We start from the raw sequence: 21531 nt of genomic DNA, 5'->3' as shown, positions 1-21531 counted from the left end.
TTCGAAAGCACGTTAAAAAATGCAAGTAGAAAAACCTTTGGTGGGAAGGTAACAGCGTTTCATGCGCCTTTGGCGTTTAGGCCACATGACCACGGAGACGTCTTTGGACAGCGCTGGCTCTTTGGCTTTGAAACGAGATGAACACCGCCCCCTAGAGTCAGGAATGACTAGCACATATATGCAAGGGGAACCTTTACCTGTACCTATAGTACTACAACAGTATTCCAAATCAACTATGATAGTTAATATAATATAATATAATATATAATATAATATAATATAATATAACAACAGAGTTGGAAGGGACCTTGGAGGCCTTCTAGTCCAACCCCCTGCCCAGGCAGGAAACCCTACACCATCTCAGTCAGATGGTTATCCAACATTTTCTTAAAAATTTCCAGTGTTGGAGCATTCACAACTTCTGCAGGCAAGTCGTTCCACTTATTAATTGTTCTAACTGTCAGGAAATTTCTCCTTAGTTCTAAGTTGCTTCTTTCCTTGATCAGTTTCCACCCATTGCTTCTTGTTCTACCCTCAGGTGCTTTGGAGAACAGCCCGACTCCCTCTTCTTTGTGGCAGCCCCTGAGATATTGGAACACTGCTATCATGTCTCCCCTAGTCCTTCTTTTTATTAAACTAGACATACCGAGTTCCTGCAACCGTTCTTCATATGTTTTAGCCTCCAGTCCCCTAATCATCTTGGTTGCTCTTCTCTGCATTCTTTCTAGAATCTTGTCTCAACATAAAGAACAGTAGCATTATTTCGCCTCTGTTCCATTAAACAACAGTATTTTTCTTCGAAAGTCCTATGAAAGAGTCCAGTTTTAATGGTTCATTCAGAAGGGCAGGCTTCCCATATCATACTGAATCATGTGGAAGGGTTACATGGTGAGCAGACAGGAGAACAGACTCAGATGACCCAATCACTTAAATTTAAGGGAGTTCATCTGAAAGACTGACTGGAATAGTTCCTTGCCTTTTTTCTCATTTCCTGATAAATTTCACAGCAGAGCTGTGAACTCCCATCTCCAGAAGCTCAGTCTGAAGCTTCAAAGACACAACATGACTAGTTAAGTAGGCTTGAAGGTGGACATGAAAGAAGTCTTATATGTATAATATATTCTCTACTATCAAGTCCAGAAATCAAGTCTTATATATGCCTGAAATAGACAGAGAATTTCATTCCAAGCCCTGTGTCTCCTACTTTTACAAATGAATGGATTTGCTACCATCATGACTTAGGGCAAGGCTAGCAGGCCTATTTAACATTTTGACTGTATGGTATGGACATTCTTGGAAAATTTTGCAGTGCCTTTACCCAAACCAATACAGTTGAAGTTAGTTTGTTTATTTCCTTGTTTTAAGTCTTATGTGGACTGGTGGCACAGTGGTTAGAATGCAGTATTGCAGGCTAACTCTGCTGACAAGTTAAATCAGCCTTCCATCATTCCAAGGTCAGTAAAATGAGGACCCAAACTGTTGGGGGCAATATGCTGATTCTATAAACCACTTTAGAGAGGTCTGTAAAGCACTGTGAAATGTTATATAAATCTAAGTACTATTGCTAGTGCTATGGACTCCTATTTTGTACAACAATACTTGATGGCCCACAACAACTCTTAAAAACAAGAATAAAAATAGAACCATTCTTCCCATCATATGCCATTCCTGTAAGACTATTAGCCTCCTGACTCAATCCTTCATCCTCTACCCCTTAATCTGTGGGGGAAGAGCCAGGTCTTCATGGCTTTCTAGAAGGCTAAAAGGATAAGGTATATCTTGAATGTTAGGTGGGACACAGTTTCAAAGGGCTGAGACAGTTGTAGACAAGGCATGTCTCTGAAACCTCCATCCAGAGGTGGGTTTCAGCAGGATCTGACCAGTTCTGGAGAACTGGTAGCGGAAATTTTGAGTAGTTCGAAGAACCGGTAAATACCACCTCTGACTGGCCCTGCCCCATCTATTCTCTGCCTCACGAGCTGATCTGGAGGCAATGGAGATTTTACAGTATCCTTCCTCTGCCATGCCCACCAAGCCAGGGCACAGAACCGGTAGTAAAAAATTTTGAATCCCACCACTGCCTCCATCAGATGACAAGCATTTAAGGGAGGAGACCAATAGCACATCCACTCTATCTGACCTAGTGAGATCGGCAGATATGCTCAGAGAAAAGCTGTCCCACAGATAAGTTGGCTGTGTGTTATGGAAGGTTTTAAAGGTGACAAAGGTAAAGGTAAAAGTTCCCCTTGCACATATGTGCTAGTTGTTCCTGACTCTAGGGGGCAGTGCTCATCTCCGTTTCCAAGCCGAAGAGCCAGTGCTGTCAGGAGATGTCTCCATGGTCATGTGGCTGGCATGACTAAACACCAAAGGTGCACGAAATGCTGTTACCTTCCCACCAAAGGTTGTCCCTATTTTTCTACTTGCATTTTTACCTGCTTTCGAACTGCTAGGTTGGCAGAAGCTGGGACAAGTAACGGGAGCTCACCCCGTTACGGAGCACTCAGGATTCGAACCGCTGAATTGCCGACCTTTCGATCGACAGGCTCAGCGTCTTAGCCATTGAGCCACCGTGTCCCTGTATTAAATATGATTTATTTATTTATTATTTATTTATTGTTTATATTTATATACCGCCCTATCTCCCAAAGGACTCAGGGCGGTTTACAGGCATTTAAAAAACAAAAAATACAATAAATACAATTCTAAAAACAATTAAAAAACTTATTCAAAAGCCTTAATTAAAAATATAAAAATTAAAATTAAAACCCAAGATAAAAACCACAAACTAAAATCTAACTCAGTCCTGCGCAGTTAAATAGATATGTTTTAAGCTCGCGGCGGAAGGTCCGAAGGTCCGAAAGCTGACGAAGTCCTGGGGGCAGTTCATTCCAGAGGGTGGGAGCCCCCACAGAGAAGGCCCTTCCCCTGGGCGTCGCCAGACGACATTGCCTCGCTGACGGCACCCTGAGGAGTCCCTCTCTGTGAGAGCGCACGGGTCGGTGAGAGGTATTCGGTAGCAGCAGGCGGTCCCGTAGATAACCCGGCCCTATGCCATGGAGCGCTTTAAAGGTGGTCACCAAAACCTTGAAGCGCACCCGGAAGGCCACAGGCAGCCAGTGCAGTCTGCGCAGGATGGGTGTTATACGGGAGCCACGAGGGGCTCCATCTATCACCCGCGCAGCCGCATTCTGGACTAACTGCAGCCTCCGGATGCCCTTCAAGGGGAGCCCCATGTAGAGAGCATTGCAGTAATCCAGGCGAGACGTCACGAGTGCGTGGGTGACCGTGCATAACCAGCTTCCTATTCCTATTCTTCTCAGAACTTCCTAAGCCTTCTTGTTTATATTTGTCTCTTGTGGTAGGCTCAATTCCCATTCTTTTTAAACATTAAAAAATTTTTTTTAAAAAAAATTAACACGGGATAGAAAACTGAACAAATGAGAAGCAAAAGGTTGCTGAGCATCATGTCGGGGGATTCAGGACTCAGGGTCATATTTGAACCCAGCTAACGGTTAACCAAAGAATCCTTTGATGATCTCTGTCTGTATCCTTAAAGTAGTACGCACGCACATACACACACACTGGGGGATTTGTGGTTTTGCATGTACAGGGAGGAGAAGAAATTAGGAAATGTAATTGAGGAAAGGAAGTTAAAAACAGCAACTCCCCAGAGGAGGCTTTCAGGGCAAAAAGTCACACGTGCAATAGAGTTGCTTCTCTTGAGTGCTCTTGCGTCACCACCGCAGTTTCCAATTTAATTCTTCTGAAATGATAGGAAAACAGTTGCAGGGCCCAGAGGAGGTCCAAGCAGGCATGAGGGTGAAAATAGGAAACTGGCTCGCTCCAATTAGTAAAGCAGATTTCCCCAGACTCTTTCTTCCCAAGCTTATTCGCACTGGAATTGAAGGTCCCTGTTTTCGTTCTGTCAGCCTTTGTGAGGTGTCGAATTAGGCCTGGGGACTTAGGAAACCATCTGATTGCTTCATTTCTGACAACTGGAGTTGAATGCCAAGTTTTGGGTTGCCCAAATGACACGGTAGGACTGGAGAATTAATGGGTAGTCCTCGATTTACAACGGTTCGTTTAATGACCGTTCAAAGTTACCACGGCACTGAAAAAAAGTGTCTTAGGATCGTTTTTCACAGTTACGACCTTAGCAGCATCCCCATGAACATATCATCAAACGTTCGGACGTTTGGCAACTGGTTCATATTTATGACCGTTGCGGTGTCCCAGGGTCATGCGATCGATCCTCCTTTGCAACCATCTGACAAGCAAAGTCAGTGGAGAACCCAGATTCACTTAACAACTGTGTGTTACTACCTTATCAACTGCAGCGATTCACTTAACAACGGTGACAAGAAAGGTCGTAAAATGAGGCAAAATTCACTTGACAACTGTCTCACTTAACAACGGAAAGTGTCGATTGTGATCGTAAGTCGAGGACTACCTGTATAATGTTTGTCGGTTGTAGGGGATGGAGATAGATACAAGCCACAATAGAAGAACCCCCTCAACTTTTCCCTGCTTAGCCATATGAGAACTTGGGATGATATTCGTTGAATGTCGAAGAACAAGAGGAAGGAAATGAAAAATGGGCCTCTTTATTCTTCTTCCTGCTACTACCACCCATTTATGAATTTCCCTCCTTTATCTCTTTCCGCTTTCATTCATGGATCGGAAGCTAACAATTCCAACAGCTGTATTCTGTAGGAATATTGTATGTCTATTTTGCTCTTCATAGAAATGTAGAAGGGCTGTGTTGGATCTGTTTAAAAGTGCAGGTAGTCCTCAACTTACCAACTTGTTTAGCGACCGTTCAAACTTACAACAGCACTGAAAAAAGTGACTTACAACTGTTTTTCACACTTAACAACCGTTGCAGCATCCCTGTGGTCACACGGATCAAAATTAGGACGCTGGACATGTATGCACGACGGTTGCAGTGTCCTGGGGTCATGGGATCCCCTTTTGTGACCTTCTTACAAGCAAAGTCAATGGGGGAGCCAGAGTCACTCAACAACCGTGTTACTAACTTAACTTCTGCAGCGATTCACTTGACAACTGCGGCAAGAAAAGTCGTAAAATGGGGCAAACTTAATGACTGTGTCACTTAGCAACATGCATTTTGGGCTCGATCGTGGTCGTAAGTGTACATGTTTAACAGGATGTGTCATGTTGACTCTCTCACTTAAATAGCTGCCCTCTCCGAGTCCATCGTGAACCACAAGACATCACACTGGCTCACAACCCTCTACAGTCTAATTCAGGTGGTATATAAAAGTCATAATCGGTAATAAAAATCAAACCAAAGGGCCTCTGGTGGCTCAGCAGACTAGGTCTGTCTGTTATTAACACAGCTGCTTGCAATTACTGCAGGTTCTAGTCCCACCAGGCCCAAGGTTGACTCAGCCTTCCATCCTTTATAAGGTAGGTAAAATGAGGACCCAGATTGTTGGGGGCAATAAAGTTGACTTTGTATATAATATACAAATGGATGAAGACTATTGCTTAACACAGTGTAAGCCGTCCTGAGTCTTCGGAGAAGGGCGGGATATAAATTCAAATAAAAAAAAACACCAAACCAAACCAAACAAAAACCTGCTGTCAGAATTCCAAATCTTCAAAAAGTTGATTTATTCCAAATATGCACTCTCGGCTTTAAAGCACCCAGATTTTTACAGGAGAGCAAGGGAGATTTTGCCTGGGGCCTGAAATTGCATCTGAATTAACATAACATAATAACAGAGTTGGAAGGGACCTTGGAGGTCTTCTAGTCCTACCCCCTGCCCAGGCAGGAAACCCTACACCATTGCAGACAAATGGCTATTCAACATTATTCCAGCATAATTGGAATAAACATTATTCCAGCATAATATTCCAGCATAATTAGTGATCCAATCATCCTGATCCAAATCTCTCTATCCTATTGTATTTTTCAAAAAATTACTTGAGAAAGCAAAATATAGAATATTTTATTTTTCTTTGAAATGGGGCTTCTTGAGTGCCCTGTCCATATGCACTCATTGGTGTGGGTGGGTGGGTGTTTTGTTGGATTTGTGCATGTGATATGTCTTTTCTTTGCAACATCCCCAAATAAACCAATTAAGGGAGGATCTTAATCTTCATGTGGAAGGTGGCATGCTCTGTAGAGGATGGTCTCTAGTGAATGGTCATTTAATTCAAGTCTGATTTTAGGATTAAACAACAAAAGGAGTTGCCATTTATAAATCTTGACAGGGATGCCCTTGGGGAGGGCCTAAAAAGTCAGCATGGCAGCTGTAATTGCACAATTGAATCCCATCCCTTTTTATGCACATCATGCAACACATGTAAAAGGGGCAGGACTTCAATTGTGTGGTTGCAGCTGCTATATTGATTTTTTTTGATGCTGAATGTTAGCAATTATTTCCTTCTTTTTTTCCTCTTCTTTCCTTGATTATCCCTGTTTCTTACTTTTTCCTTTATCTTTTCATATCTTTTTCTTTTTTCTTTTTTTTAATGCATCCTGTATAAAATTATTTCTCAATAAAAATTATATTTAAATATAATTTCTCTCTCCCCTATTATTTCTAAATTGACTGAGGGATCTGGAAAGGAAGGGTTCGATAGGTTGTGGAGATCAACCTTGGATTTGGGAATGGTGCCTTTTGTCAGGCATGGAAACCATCCTTTACATTGGGCCTTCAGACCTGCCACATTTTCTACTGTGGGAAAATGTGAGGAGGGATTATATGGAGTATGGGAAATATGTAGTCAAAATAACATTCCTTTCTCAGTCAAGGACGCATTGCCCTGGCACCTGGAGTCAGATGACTGGGAGGTGTCTCCAGTTTGGACAGTGGATGATTGGACTATGTGATGGACATGAGAGTGCTGGGCAGGGACTTGAACTTTCATTTGGGTGGGGAAAACCTGGAAACGTTCAAATTCGAGTTTTCCCAGATGTGCAAATATCTAAAAATCTCTAATAAAATGGAACTTTGAGGAATCTCGATCCTCGGAGTCTTCTATCGTTGGGGATGTTACTTGGAACCCTGACACCTTTTTTGAGAGCACATTGTATTCACAGAATGGCTGATCTGGTCAATCCATTTACCAGAAAATAAATGGTAAGATCTGTCTATGGAGATTCTCAATCATCCAGGTCATGGTTGTCTCAAAGGTGCTTTTTTTTCCCCTCAAAAGGCAACTGGACTATGGTTTTTTTCCCCCCTTGAGGAAGAAATGTTTTTCCCTTAAGAATGGATGAAGCATCTTGGATGAGAAGCAAAACAGTTTCTTCCTCAAGGAAAAAACATTTCTTCCACAAGGGAAAAACAACAACACATGGTCCAGTAGCCTTTTGAGAAAACAAGCGCATTTGAGACAAATTGTAAGATCCATTTCTCCCCACTCCAACCTCAGCTTCTCCACCTCAGCTTATCTTAGTCTTTTTTTTAATAGCAAAATCTTTGTATTTTTATTTTCTAAAAATGTCTTTGGCGTCTATCGACATCTAGTAGTTTATGATAACATTTACAGTGTAAGTAACAAGGGTACTAGAACATTTGTGTGTGGATATATGAATTTCCTAAAGGAAGTATAGGCAGTCCTCAACGTACAACTTCATTTAGTGACCATTCAAAGTTACAATGGCACTGAAAAAAGGGACTTATGACTGTTTTTCACACTTATGACCGTTGCAGCATCCTCATGGTCACTTGATCAAAATTCAGAGGTTTGGCAATTGGCATGTGTTTATGACGATTGCAGAGTCCAGGGGTCATGTGATCGATCACCTTTTGCTACTTTTTGACAACCAAAGTCAATAGAGATACCCGATCCATTTAACAACCGTGTTACGAACTTAACAACTGCAATGATTCCCTTATCAACTGTGGCAAGAAAGGTCATAAAATGGGCAAAACTCACTTAACAACTGTCTTGCTTAGCAACAAAAATTTGGGGCTCAATTGTGGTCGTAAGTCGAGAACTAGCTGTATTCTTTTTTTAGTGCAGCAAGGGAAGTATTCTTGGTCACCTTTTCCCTCTGAATGCCTAGTTGCCTACCCTGTTTTAGCATGAACACTTCGAACATTTCAAACATTTGAACATGGTGGCACAGTGGTTAAAGTGTAGTACTGCAGGCTATTTCTGCTGACTGCCGGCTGCCTGCAGTTTGGCAGTTCGAATCTCACCAGGCTCAAGGCTGACTCAGCCTTCCATCCTTCCGAGGTGGGTAAAATGAGGAGCCAAATTGTTGGGGACAATAGGCTGACTCTGTAAAGCGCTTAGAGAGGGCTGTTAAAGCACTGTAAAGCGGTATATAAGTCTAAGTACTATTGCTATTGCTCTTTTGAAAAATGCCACCATTCCCAAATCCAAGATTGCTCCCTGCAACCTACTGTATTCTGTGATTGAATAAATGTTTGTCATTAAGGATTCGTCTAACCAGTGTTCTTCTTTCCCCTCCAGGCGTTTTGCTAGATATCCAGCAACATTTTGGGGTTAAGGACAGCGGAGCTGGCTTGCTACAGACAGGTAAGCACGCCTCTTCTAATTTAATTTAATTGTAATGTGTCAGGCTGCCCAATTCCATAGCAACTCTGGGTGGTATACAGTACTGAGCACAAAATTAACAGCAATAACAAAGATAGTGGAAAAAGCAACAACTCTTTAGCTTCTCAAAGTAAAACATTCACATTAGGGACCCACCACTCGAGTAAGGGAGGAGTATTCTTCTGGAGGGTAAGCCCTGGTTTTGCACTTTGTTTGTATTGTTTTCCTTGTGGCCCTCTTCTGCACTTTGAAACCAAGGTTGTGGCACACTTGTGAACGTGTGCCAGGTTTCCTTCAAATTGAAATTAACTGGCAAATGAACTTTTATAGGTATTATGTGTCTCCATTGGTTTGTTTGCTATACTTGGGGAGTGAAGCTGGGCAGTAACTGGTGGAAATACTTCAAACCTCTACCATTGCTCTCTAATATTCTTTACAAATAGTAAATATTTACAAGCAGTAGCCTCTTCATTAGGGAGCCAGTTTGGAGTATTGGTTAAGGCACCAGGCTAGAAACTGGAACACCGTGAATTTTAGTCCCATCTTGGGCATGAAGCCAGGTGGGTGACTTGGGCCAGCCTTAACCCTAGAAAAGAGACAATGGCAAACTACTTCTGAAAAACTTTGCTAAAAGAAACTGCAGGGACTTGTCCAAGCAGTCTCTGAGAATCGGACCTGATTGAACGGAAGAAAAATAAATGCATTTTTTTTTTAAAGCAAGATTTAGCACCCTTCACACTTACCAGTGCCATCAAGAAAATCTTTTCCGTTCATACAAAAAGCTGAAAATTCTGGAAAGTCATAATGATCTGGCAGCTGGATCTAGATACCTGTCTAGGTGATGCTATTCTGGGAGGAGAAATTAGGCTACGATTGCAGCCTGGCTCACGATGATGTTAGTTGCTCTAACATCTGTAGTCATGAAAACCTTTGAAAGGCTAGTGCTTTCCTACCTGAAAATCATCACGAATCCGCTCTTAGATCCCTTGCAATTTGCATACCGAGCAAATAGATCAACAGATGATGCTGTTAATATGGCTCTGCACTACATCCTACAACATCTTGAGTCTCCAAAGACCTATGCAAGGGTCCTTTTTGTAGACTTTAGTTCAGCATTCAATACCATCATTCCAGACATTCTCCTAACTAAGCTAAACCAGCTACAGGTACCGGAACAGACTTGTAAGTGGATCACAAGCTTCCTAACAAACAGGAAGCAGCAGGTGAAGCTAAGCAAGATCACATCAAATATCAAGTACAATTAGCACAGGGGCCCCCCAAGGCTGTGTGCTCTCCCCACTTCTCTTCTCTCTGTATACCAATGACTGCATCTCCAATGATCCATTTGTTAAGCTACTGAAGTTCGCAGATGACACAACAGTGATTGGTCTCATTCGAGACAATGACGAATCCGCATATAGACGAGAGGTCGAACGACTAGCCTTGTGGTGCAACCAAAACAATCTGGAACTGAACACACTCAAAACCGTAGAAATGGTGGTAGACTTTAGGAAAAACCCTTCCATACTTCCACCTCTCACAATACTTGACAACACAGTATCAACAGTAGAAACCTTCAAATTTCTGGGTTCTATCATATCGCAAGATCTCAAATGGACAGCTAACATCAAAAACATCATAAAAAAACGACAACAAAGAATGTTCTTTCTGCGCCACCTCAGTAAGCTCAAACTGCCCAAGGAGCTGCTGATCCAATTCTACAGAGGAATTATTGAGTCTGTCATTTGCACCTCTATAACTGTCTGGTTCGGTTCTGCAACCCAACAAGAAAACACAGACTTCAGAGGATAATTAGAACTGCAGAAAAATAATTGCTACCAACTTGCCTTCCATTGAGGACCTGTATACTGCACGAATCAAGAAGAGGGCCGTGAAAATATTTGCAGATCCTCACATCCTGGACATAAACTGTTTCAACTCCTACCCTCAAACGACGCTATAGAGCACTGCACACCAGAACAACTAGACACAAGAACAGTTTTTCCGAAGGCCATCACTCTGCTAAACAAATAATTCCCTCAACACTGTCAGACTATTTACTGAATCTGCACTACTATTAATCGTTTCATAGTTCCCATCACCAATCTCTTTCCACTTATGACTGTATGACTATAACTTGTTGCTGGCAATCCTTATGATTTATATTGATATATTGATCATCAATTGTGTTGTAAATGTTGTACCTTGATGAACGTATCTTTTCTTTTATGTACACTGAGAGCATATGCACCAAGACAAATTCCTTGTGTGTCCAATCACACTTGGCCAATAAAAAAAAAAAAAAAAAATTCTAAAAAATGATTGCAGATGGGTTGATGTTTTCTCATTTCTGTTTATGAGAAGTTGTTTCTTGCCATTATATCTGAGGCAGTGTTTCTCAACTTTGTTTTAAGGAAGCAGTTACTCAGATAAACCATGGTTTGTGAAAGTTCCTTCTTTTTGTCTATGGAGATTCTCAATCATCCAGGTCTTGGTTGTCCCAAAGGTGCTTTTTCAAGAGGCAACTGGACTTTCTGGTTTTGCTTTGAAGATGTTTCGCTTCTCATCCAAGAAGCTTCTTCAGCTCTGACCTCCATTCCTAATCATCTTCCATTCCCCACCATCCAATCAGAGCTGAAGAAGCTTCTCGGATGAGAAGCAAAACATCTTCAAAGAAAAACCAGAAAGCCTAGTTGGCCCTTGAAAAAGCACCTTTGGGATTTCCTTCTTTCTCCATTTCCCCTGAAAATCTCAGGGAAAACCATCTATGCTAAGCAGTGGCATCTAAGGGTATAGCTGTGTTCCAAATTAAGATTTGGTTTGCCTTTTTGAATGTAACATTGAGTCACGATTTGCTGAAAGAGCGGTTTTGCAAAATATCCTCAACATCCTATAGGCGTAACTCTGTTTATTTAACCCACTGCAGCAAAACCCACAAAGGATCTTACAACATTAATTATTTCTTCATCACTGTCAGACTATTTACTGAATCTGCACTACTATTAATCGTTTCATAGTTCCCATCACCAATCTCTTTCCACTTATGACTGTATGACTATAACTTGTTGCTGGCAATCCTTATGATTTATATTGATATATTGATCATCAATTGTGTTGTAAATGTTGTACCTTGATGAACGTATCTTTTCTTTTATGTACACTGAGAGCATATGCACCAAGACAAATTCCTTGTGTGTCCAATCACACTTGGCCAATAAAAAAAAAAAAAAAAAATTCTAAAAAATGATTGCAGATGGGTTGATGTTTTCTCATTTCTGCTTATGAGAAGTTGTTTCTTGCCATTATATCTGAGGCAGTGTTTCTCAACTTTGTTTTAAGGAAGCAGTTACTCAGATAAACCATGGTTTGTGAAAGTTCCTTCTTTTTATCTATGGAGATTCTCAATCATCCAGGTCGTGGTTGTCCCAAAGGTGCTTTTTCAAGAGGCAACCGGACTTTCTGGTTTTGCTTTGAAGATGTTTCGCTTCTCATCCGAGAAGCTTCTTCAGCTCTGACTTCCATTCCTAATCATCTTCCATTCCCCACCATCCAATCAGAGCTGAAGAAGCTTCTCGGATGAAAAGCAAAACATCTTCAAAGAAAAACCAGAAAGCCTAGTTGGCCCTTGAAAAAGCACCTTTGGGATTTCCTTCTTTCTCCATTTCCCCTGAAAATCTCAGGGAAAACCACCTATGCTAAGCAGTGGCATCTAAGGGTATAGCTGTGTTCCAAATTAAGATTTGGTTTGCCTTTTTGAATGTAACATTGAGTCACGATTTGCTGAAAGAGCGGTTTTGCAAAATATCCTCAACATCCTATAGGCGTAACTCTGTTTATTTAACCCACTGCAGCAAAACCCACAAAGGATCTTACAACATTAATTATTTCTTCATCTATGTATTCATTTTACCTTCCATCTAAAAGCAATCCCACACAGATTTTTTTTTAAAAAAAATCAACTAATTCAAAAAAATATCAGGCAATACTATGGAAGATAACTTTGTGGATTGTAGCCTTTTCTTTGTTACCTTCTGGAAAGAGGCTTTGTGGTATCTGAAGCAGAACAACTAGATTCTGTAATAGCTTCGAACCATATAATATCAACCTGGTTAACTCTCAACACTCTTTTTTCCTCTGTGTATTCAAAATGGACTGTGTTAGATAGGTAGGTAGGTAGATGTAGGTTTAGGTTTAGGTGTAGATGTAAGTGTAGGTGTAAATGTAAGTGTAGGTCTAGATGTAGATGTACATAGATGTAGATGAGGGGTGGTATTCACTTACCTTCGCTACCAGTTCGAAAATGTGAGCGTGTATGCATGCAGGCCTTCTACACATGCGCAGAGCGTCAAAAACGTGGATAAATGGGACGTGATTTTGTTCAGGTGAGTGGGCGGAGCCACCTGCAGCCACTACTACCGGTTCGCCCGAAGGGGATAGAACCGGCTGAAAAAAACCACACATGTAGATGTAGATCAGTGGTGGTATTCAGCCGGTTCTATCCAGTTCAAGCGAACCAGTTGCGGCAGCTATGGGAGGTTTCTCCCACCCACGCAGACGTCATCATATTCCGGTTTTGATGCTCTGCTCATGGGCAGAAGGTCCTGCACAGGTGCAGAGGTGTCGTGCGTGAGCAAACCGGTAGAGAAGGTAAGTGAATACCATGCCTGATGTAGATGTAGATGTGTATATACACAGCATATGTACATGTGTGTGGATGGATGGGTACGGGTGTGTGTGTGTCTGTATTTCTTGGGAGAACCGGCATTAAAGTGCATTTTAATGTGTGCCAGTGTGTACACAGAAGAAAGTGACAATAAAGCAGGGGTAAAATGCACCCGGTTCGGACCAGATCGTCCGATCCGGTAGCGATAGCAGCAGGTGGTTCAGAGAACCGGTAGCAAAAATCCCTGGGCCCTCCACCCCCCACCCCAGCTGAGTCGCGTGATCATCGGAGATTTTTTTTTTTACTTTTAAAAGCATTTTTTCTTCGGCCGAAAAAATGCTTTTAAAAGTAAAAAAAAGCCTCTGACTATCGCGTGGCTCAGCTGGGATTGTCAGAACCTTTTCAAAGCATTTTTTTCTACAACCTCTTCGGCCGAAGAGGCTGTAAAAAATGCTTTTAAAAGATTCTGGTGTTCAGGCAACTCAGCTGGGATCGTCAGAACCCTTTAAAAGCTTTTTTTCCTCTGGCGATCTGAGTTGCCTGATCATCACAGGCTTTTAAAGCATTTTTTAACAACCTCTTCCGCTGAAGAAAATGCTTTTAAAAGTTAAAAAAAAAATGTTGGCCACGCCCACCGAGTCACATTAACCCCCACCAAGCCACGCCCACAGAACCGGTAGTAACAAATTTTACATTTCACCCCTGCAATAAAAGTTATCTTATCTTATCTTAACACTATAGAAATTAACATAGCAGAATAATTCAACTCCAGGTAGGTCTGGATTAGTGCAGTTAATGAATCCCCACAAAGTGGTTGTATCATTTAAATTCACACTACCCAAAGTGTTATTTCAGTGAAAATAGGATAATTTGTTCCAGCTTGCTAGAAATAGGCAATGAAAATGTTTAAACATAAATATTTATGTGTATATTAATAAAATATTGCAGCAAAAGATAAAAAGAATGTACTTTTAAATTAAATATACGGTTAACAGAATCACAGAGCACAAGTAGTCCTTGTCTTTTAACTGTAATTGAGCCCAAAGTTATACTCCTAAGTTGTGGGAATCATTAAGCAGGTTGCCATGGGACCGTGCCTGATTTTATGACCTTTTTTGCTGCGGTCATTAAGCAAACACAGCAGATGTTAAGCGAATGTTGTAGTTGTTAAATGGGTCAGTTTTCCCCAATGGGTGTTATTGCTGGAAGTAAACACTAGAAACGATCACGGAAAATAGAAAAATTTGCAGCCCTCCCAAGCTCCATTTTCTCCGGTACAGGGTTGCAGGAGGCCCTCCCAGCCGAAAATAGAGATTGGGAACCCACATTCACTGGCAGAGCACTCAGGCCGCCACAGGCGCCCCTGACATGAGTGACGTCAAGCTGGCCACGCCCACCCTGGCCACGCCCACTTTGGCCTCCTGCGGTCAAACATAACCCTGATGCAGCCCTCAGTGAATAGAATAGAATAGAATAGAATAGAATAGAATAGAATAGAATAGAATAGAATAGAATAGAATAGAATAGAATAGAATAGAATTTTTATTGGCCAAGTGTGATTGGACACACAAGGAATTTGTCTTGGTGCATATGCTCTCAGTGTACATAAAAGAAAAGATACGTTCATCAAGCTACAACATTTACAACACAATTGATGGTCAATATATCAATATAAATCATAAGGATTGCCAGCAACAAGTTATAGTCATACAGTCATAAATGGAAAGAGATTGGTGATGGGAACTATGAGAAGATTAATAGTAGTGCAGATTCAGTAAATAGTCTGACAGTGTTGATGGAATTATTTGTTTAGCAGAGTGATGGCCTTCGGGAAAAAACTGTTCTTGTGTCTAGTTGTTCTGGTGTGCAGTGCTCTATAGCGTCGTTTTGAGGGTAGGAGTTGAAACAGTTTATGTCCAGGATGCGAGGGGTCTGTAAATATTTTCACGGCCCTCTTCTTGATTCGTGCAGTATACAGGTCCTCAATGGAAGGCAGGTTGGTAGCAATTATTTTTTCTTTGAAATTTATTTATTTGAAATCGATTTTGACACCCCTGCTCTAATGGAATCTTCCTTTTCTCTGTTTTGCACACATGAAGATGAGCGGTATCTAAAACCCCAGCCGCAACCGCGCATGTGCCAGCCCCAACTGCACATGCTCTAACCTCACTCTGAGTTTTGGGACTCATTAAATATGACCTGATATCGATTTACAATTTGCATTAATTCAACTATTGCATCATTCTGGCTTGCACCACAGTGTAATCACAACCTATCTATACAGGTAGCCGTTGTCTTACAACAGTTCATTTAGTACCAATAAAATAGAACAGTTGTAGCTCAGGGTTGAAACGGGGAGTCCTTGGTGTTCACTGAGCTTGCTTGTTTTCTTGCAGATGTTTCATTACCCTAAACTAGGTAACGTCATCAGTGCAAGTCAAGTATGGATGACGTTATCTAGGTAGGGTAATGAAACGTCTGCAAGAAAACAAGCAAGCTCAGAGAGCATCAAGGACCCCTCAGTTCATTTAGTGACCATTGTTCTGTTTCCCTCCCGCAATACTCCCAGCAAAGAGTCAGTCAAAGACCTTCTTTTATAATTTATTTACATAGATAAATGTCCTGGCCACGTCTACCCACGGGCCTGCCAAGTTTCTGGAGATAACGAGGAAATTATAGATAAGGCCAGAATTACTCATGAATATATTCTTCCCTCCATTGATACAGTTTGCCCGCGCAAATTCATTGCTTTGTCCAAGACAAAAAACCAGGAAGTCCCGCCTCCTATTTATAGTCTCTGCAGATGTCACTGCATGACCATCATTCCTTGGATTTATCCCAACGCTGCTTCTGCTGCATGCGCCGGTCACGTCTGCGCAGTCTTGCATCACTCCAAAACTGTTCTTGGGGCGTTGCCAAATCAGAAGAAGGCTCAAGAGAATCAGGCCTTGCCAGCCCCTCTTCCTCCCTTTGAGTGGGTGCCAGGGAGGGAGAGGGCCCAAGAGAAGCAGGGCTTGCCAGGTCTTCTCCCTCACTTTCTGAATCATCCGAGTCCAGGAGTCCGGGTCCAGGAACCTGGGTCACAACAACCATTCAAAGTTAAAGCAGCACTGCAAAAAGTGATTTACGACTGTTTTTCACATGCACAACCGTTGCAGCATCCCCATGGGGTTCCCTGATCAACATTCAGACATTTGACAACCGATTCACATTTATGACGGTTGCAGTGTCCCGGGGTTATGTGATCATCTTTTGTGACCTTCTGACAAGCCAAGTCAATGGGGGAGCCAGATTCACTTAACAGCCGTGTTACTAACTTAACAACTGCAGTGATTCACTTAACAGCTGTGGCAAGAAAAGTCGTAAAATGGGGCAAAATTCACTTAACAACGGTCTCACTTAGCAGCGTACATTTTGGGCTCGATTGTGGTAGTGAAAGTTGTGAAATGGGACAAAACGCACTTAAAAATGTCTCGCTTTGCAACATAAATTTTGGGCTCAGTTGCTCATAAATTGAGGACTACCTGTACCAGAATCATGTGTACATCCCACAACAGACTAGATTTATTGGCTTATCCCAGTTAAGTTAGAAAAGTACTATCTTGGTAGCTTTGGTTCAAGCTTTGTTTTAAGGAAGCAGTCATAAGTCAAGGACTACCTGTGAAGGCCTGGATGATCAGGAAGGCCTTTAACTGATGTTGAAGCCTAACAAGATTTGGCATCAGGTTCAACTGAACAGAGAAGGGATTTAATTTGTTGGAAAGTTCCTGTGTGGTCTAATCGTTCAGATGTTGATTTAAGGCCAAGGAGACCGAGGTTTCTCTCTCTCTGCAGGCATGAAACATTACTACAGGTAATCCTCAATTTACGACCATTCCTTCATCAATCATTTGAAGTTAAAACAGCAATTAAAAAAGGGATTGGTACCTCACACTTGGTAATCATTACAGCATCCCCATGTGATGAAAATTTGGGTACTTGGGAACCGTATGTATTTACAACAGTTGCCAGGGTCATTTTTTTTTTTTTTGTTTACATTTATACCCCGCCCTTCTCCGAAGACTCAGGGCGGCTTACAGTGTATAAGGCAATAGTCTCATTCTATTTGTATATTTTTACAAAGTCAACTTATTGCCCCCCCAACAATCTGGGTCCTCATTTTACCTACCTTATAAAGGATGGAAGGCTGAGTCAACCTTGGGCCGGGCTTGAACCTGCAGTAATTGCAGGCTTTGTGTTCTTAATAACAGGCTTTTACCAGCCTGCGCTATTCACCGGCCCTTTTGATCAAAATTTGTGACTTTCCCAAGTGGCTTCCAACTAGCATAGTCAATATGGGGAAACCAGGTTTGCTTAATGACCACCTGATTCACTTAACAACTGCAGTGATTTGCTTAATCACCATAGCAAAAAGCTTTATCCCTTTTTGCTATGGTGATTAAGCAAATCACTGCACTACAAAAAGGTTGTAAAATCATTGCAACTCATTTAATGACTGCCTTGCTTATCAATGGAAATTCCCATCTCAATTGTGATCGTAAGTCTAGAGGACCACCTCTAGATGACCGTGAAACAGTCCCTCTCTCTTGCTCCCCCATACCACAGGATTGTTGTAGGGAAACAGACAACGGCGGATCGCCAACGATCTAAAGATACTGATGTGATTGCAACATTGTATTCCAATTCTGGAGAAATTGATAGAAACTAATCAGTGTCTTTAAAACAAATAAACCAAATATTTTACTTTTTTTTTTTTTTTGCTGGTCCTTTCTAAAAACAGACTATCCCAACACTCCTTGCAACGGAAGTCCTGCTATTGCAAGGCCAGATGGCTCAGAGGACAGGAAAGGAAAGGGAAGCTTTAGGATTGTTACGGGAAAATGAATGAGAAAAAGCCCTGTTCTAGAAGTCAACTGTACCCTGGGGAAGGAGAGAATATTTGAATTGTTCATTAATGGAAACTCGACAGAATTTGTCCTGTCAGAGTTGGGCCAGTGGAAGTAACCACAATGAGGTTGTCATTCATGACAAAAAGGAAGAATTTACCTTACACATGAAGTTTGGAAGAAAGCCCAGACTACGCTTATATTTTGCAGTAATATCCCATAATTATCCCATAATTTTTTGTGGGGGAGAGTCAGTGTCGATTCTGTGGATTCCTTGACAAGAAGTACTTTGCCATTGCATCTTTCCAAGGGCTGAGAGAAAGTGACTGTACCAAGGTCAGCCAGCTGGCTTCATGCCTAAGACAGAACTAGAACTCATAGTCTCCCAGTTTTTAGCCTGATGCCTTAACTCAGGGCTGTCAAACTCACATTGTCACGGCGGGATCACGTGACATATCGGGACTTTTTCCCCCCGCTTCGCTAAACCGGGTGTGGGCGTGGCCAGAGCGTGACGCATCCGGCCTGCAGGCCGTGACTTTGATAGCCTTAACTACTACACCAACTGGCTCAACCCGTATTTAGCAGTCTGAATAGTCTATTGGGGTTGAAAAAAAAAGGCTTTTCAGCAGTGGTCCCTTTATTAGGGAATGCTTTCTTCCAGGTGTTGCAAATTTTATTAGACTTCAGGTCCCAAGGCTTTAGCCAGTATCAGGGGTGAAATCCAGCAGGTTCTGACAGGTTTAGTTCGGAGAACCGACAAATACTTCCTCTGGCTGGTCCCAGAGTAGGGTGGGAATGGAGATTTTGCAATATTCTTCCTAAGCCACGCCTACCAAGCCACACCATGCCCACCAAGCCACGCCCATAGAACCAATAGTAAAAAAAATTGAATTTCACCACTGGCCAGCATAGATGATGACAGTTAGAATTCAATATCCAAAGGTTTGTTGTGATTAGGCAGGTGGTAAATGAGTGACTTACATCAAATGTATACCGAGGTTTGATTTTTTTCCCAGCATTCCTAATGTAAATCCTTTTCCTTTCCCTACCTTGTAGGATAAAGTATTGAGGTGGGAGGAAATTTTGTTTGATTTTAATCAATAAATATAACAATCCTAGGAAGAAGTATAAAAAGGGCAAATACAGTTACAAGCTATATTCTCCCTTCCGCAGGAGCAAAGGTTAATTAAATGTTTAAATAACTGGGAAATCTGGGTCTTTTAGGAACTGTCCAATTCGATGATTTCATTTGCTTCCAAATAGAATTCATAAAATGGTTTTTAAGAGTTAGATCAGTGTTTCTCCACCTCAACAGCTTTAAGAAGTGTGGACTTCAACTCCCAGAATTCCCTAGTCCAGGGGTCTGCAATCTTGGCAACTTTACGATTTGTGGACTTCAACTCCCAAAATTCCTCAGCCAGCACATGCTTGGTGAGGAATTTTGGGAGTTGAAGTCCACAAGTCGTAAAGTTGCCAAGGTTGCAGACCCCTGCCCTAGTCAGTGCTGGCTGGGGAATTCTGGGAGTTGGAATCTTAAAGTTTGAGATTGAGAAATGCTGGATTAGATGATCATCATCATTGTGTGGGTAGATAAAACCCATGCTCTTCCTAATTCTATGGAAATAGAAAATGATTTTAAGATTTATCAGAAAACACAGTTCCAAAAAGTATTTGGTGCTGGAGAAGACTAAGCTAAGGACTTATCAAAGTCGCCGCATAATTATTGAAATGCAGAAAATAAGCAAGGAATAGAGCAAATGGCACTGGTCTTTGTTTTGCCCTTCACGAGCTAGCATCCTGTCGCTTGTCAGCCCCATGTATGTCTTCTCTTTGTTTTGATTAAATTGAAAAGATAAGGACAGAACAATTCCAGCGTATGAAATTTAACGGTTTTGGCAGGAGTCTTTATTCGAAATGATGACGATTTGACCTCAAGAGACATCTGTACAGGAACATAGACTGCACTGGCTCTGACTGCCAAATCGTATCATGAATTATTCCTTTTCTTTTCTAGGGCCACAGGATATGCTGGAAGTTAACTTGCAAAGGTTTCCCCCCTCCCCCCTCTCTCTTGTTAGATTGTCAAATGCCACTATGAATGGAATGGTATCTATTTTTGAGAACCATGGGAAAAGGGACTAAAGGTTTTCATCCAAACCACTTCAGTTGCTAAATTTGTCCACTTTCTGCAGATTTTCTGGAGCGTGGTTAACATGGACCTGCTCAAACACCACAAATGCAAGTTCCCCCTCTTTAATTTTAGAGAGGATTCCCTTTTCTGCTTCCAAGTCTCAGGAGCTTTTTTTTTTTTTCCCCATCCTCCTCTCTATAATGGCAGTTAAAAAAACTGTAGTTACTGTTTTGCTCCCAAGCAATGCTTTGTAAAAGTGAATTTCATATCTCACAAGCAGGAAGAAAAAACTGGGCGGTGCAAAAACCTTTGCAGAAAACATGGTTAGAAAAATCCTGGAAGCAGAAAAGGGAACGAAGAAGATGGAATGAGAATCAGATTTCTCATTTTAAAGTCTGATCAATCCTCCATGCTCCAAATTATGATCCAAGATTCTCTGCTTTCAGGCCATTAATCTTTTTCCACCAAATTGTAAAAGCATGTTGATCTGTTTAGAAGAGCTGCTTTAAAAATGCAGCATGTTCCCAAAGCAGCATATAATACATAATGCGGTTATATAAAAATGCACCTAAGAGCAGAGCAAAGCCACTAAACAGGATACGTACATTCTCCTTTCTGTGAAAATACTCTTATAAATAAGCCATGTTCGCTGCCCAAGGTCAACAGGGGAAGCTGGATTCACTTAACAGCTGTATTGATTCACTTAACAACCATTGCAAAAAAAAAAAGTCATAACATTGGGTGCAACTTACTTAACAATCTTCTTGCGTAGCAATGGAAATTCTTGATCCCAAATGTGGTTTATAAGTCGAGGACTACTTGTAATCATAAATACAGAGGAAGGATGTTCCAAAGTTGCTTTTTCAAGAGGCAGCTGGACTTTCTGGTTTTTCTTTGAAGACGTTTCGTTTCTCATCCAAGTAGCTTCTTCAGCTCTGACTCCATTCCCCACCATACAGTCAGAGCTGAAGAAGTTTCTTGGATGAGAAGTGAAACGTCTTCAAAGAAAAACCAGAAAGTCCAGTTGCTTCCTGAAAAAGCACCTTTGGGACAACCATGATCTGGACAACTGGGAATATCCATAGACTGAGGAAGGATGTTTCATATAAAGAGGCGACAGTCGTTCTGCATAAGTGGCCACTATTCATCCTTCTTGAGAACTTACTCTTGCATGCTGCAATTGGAAAATGAGCCAGAGTTTGCTTTCCAAACCACATGCAAGTCTTCGACTATATATCATTATGAGACACATAGACTGCGAGTTCTATATGGCATGGAAGCAATTTGGAAAAAAAAAACATTTTTTG

The 21531-nt window shown here is 41.5% G+C and overlaps 1 protein-coding gene across 1 annotated transcript in view; it reads left to right on the top strand.

The window, feature by feature from the left end:
• Positions 1–21531, top strand: part of SPNS2 (SPNS lysolipid transporter 2, sphingosine-1-phosphate) — a 145249-nt gene that overhangs the window by 52453 nt on the left and 71265 nt on the right. The window contains exon 2 of the mRNA XM_058164339.1: positions 8461–8526. Coding sequence (XP_058020322.1) covers positions 8461–8526 — 66 coding nt within the window. The remainder of the gene's footprint in view (positions 1–8460; positions 8527–21531) is intronic.

Source organism: Ahaetulla prasina, chromosome 1 (assembly GCF_028640845.1).
Source record: "Ahaetulla prasina isolate Xishuangbanna chromosome 1, ASM2864084v1, whole genome shotgun sequence".
Taxonomy (NCBI): domain Eukaryota; kingdom Metazoa; phylum Chordata; class Lepidosauria; order Squamata; family Colubridae; genus Ahaetulla; species Ahaetulla prasina.
This window is presented reverse-complemented; position numbering and strand designations above follow the sequence as displayed.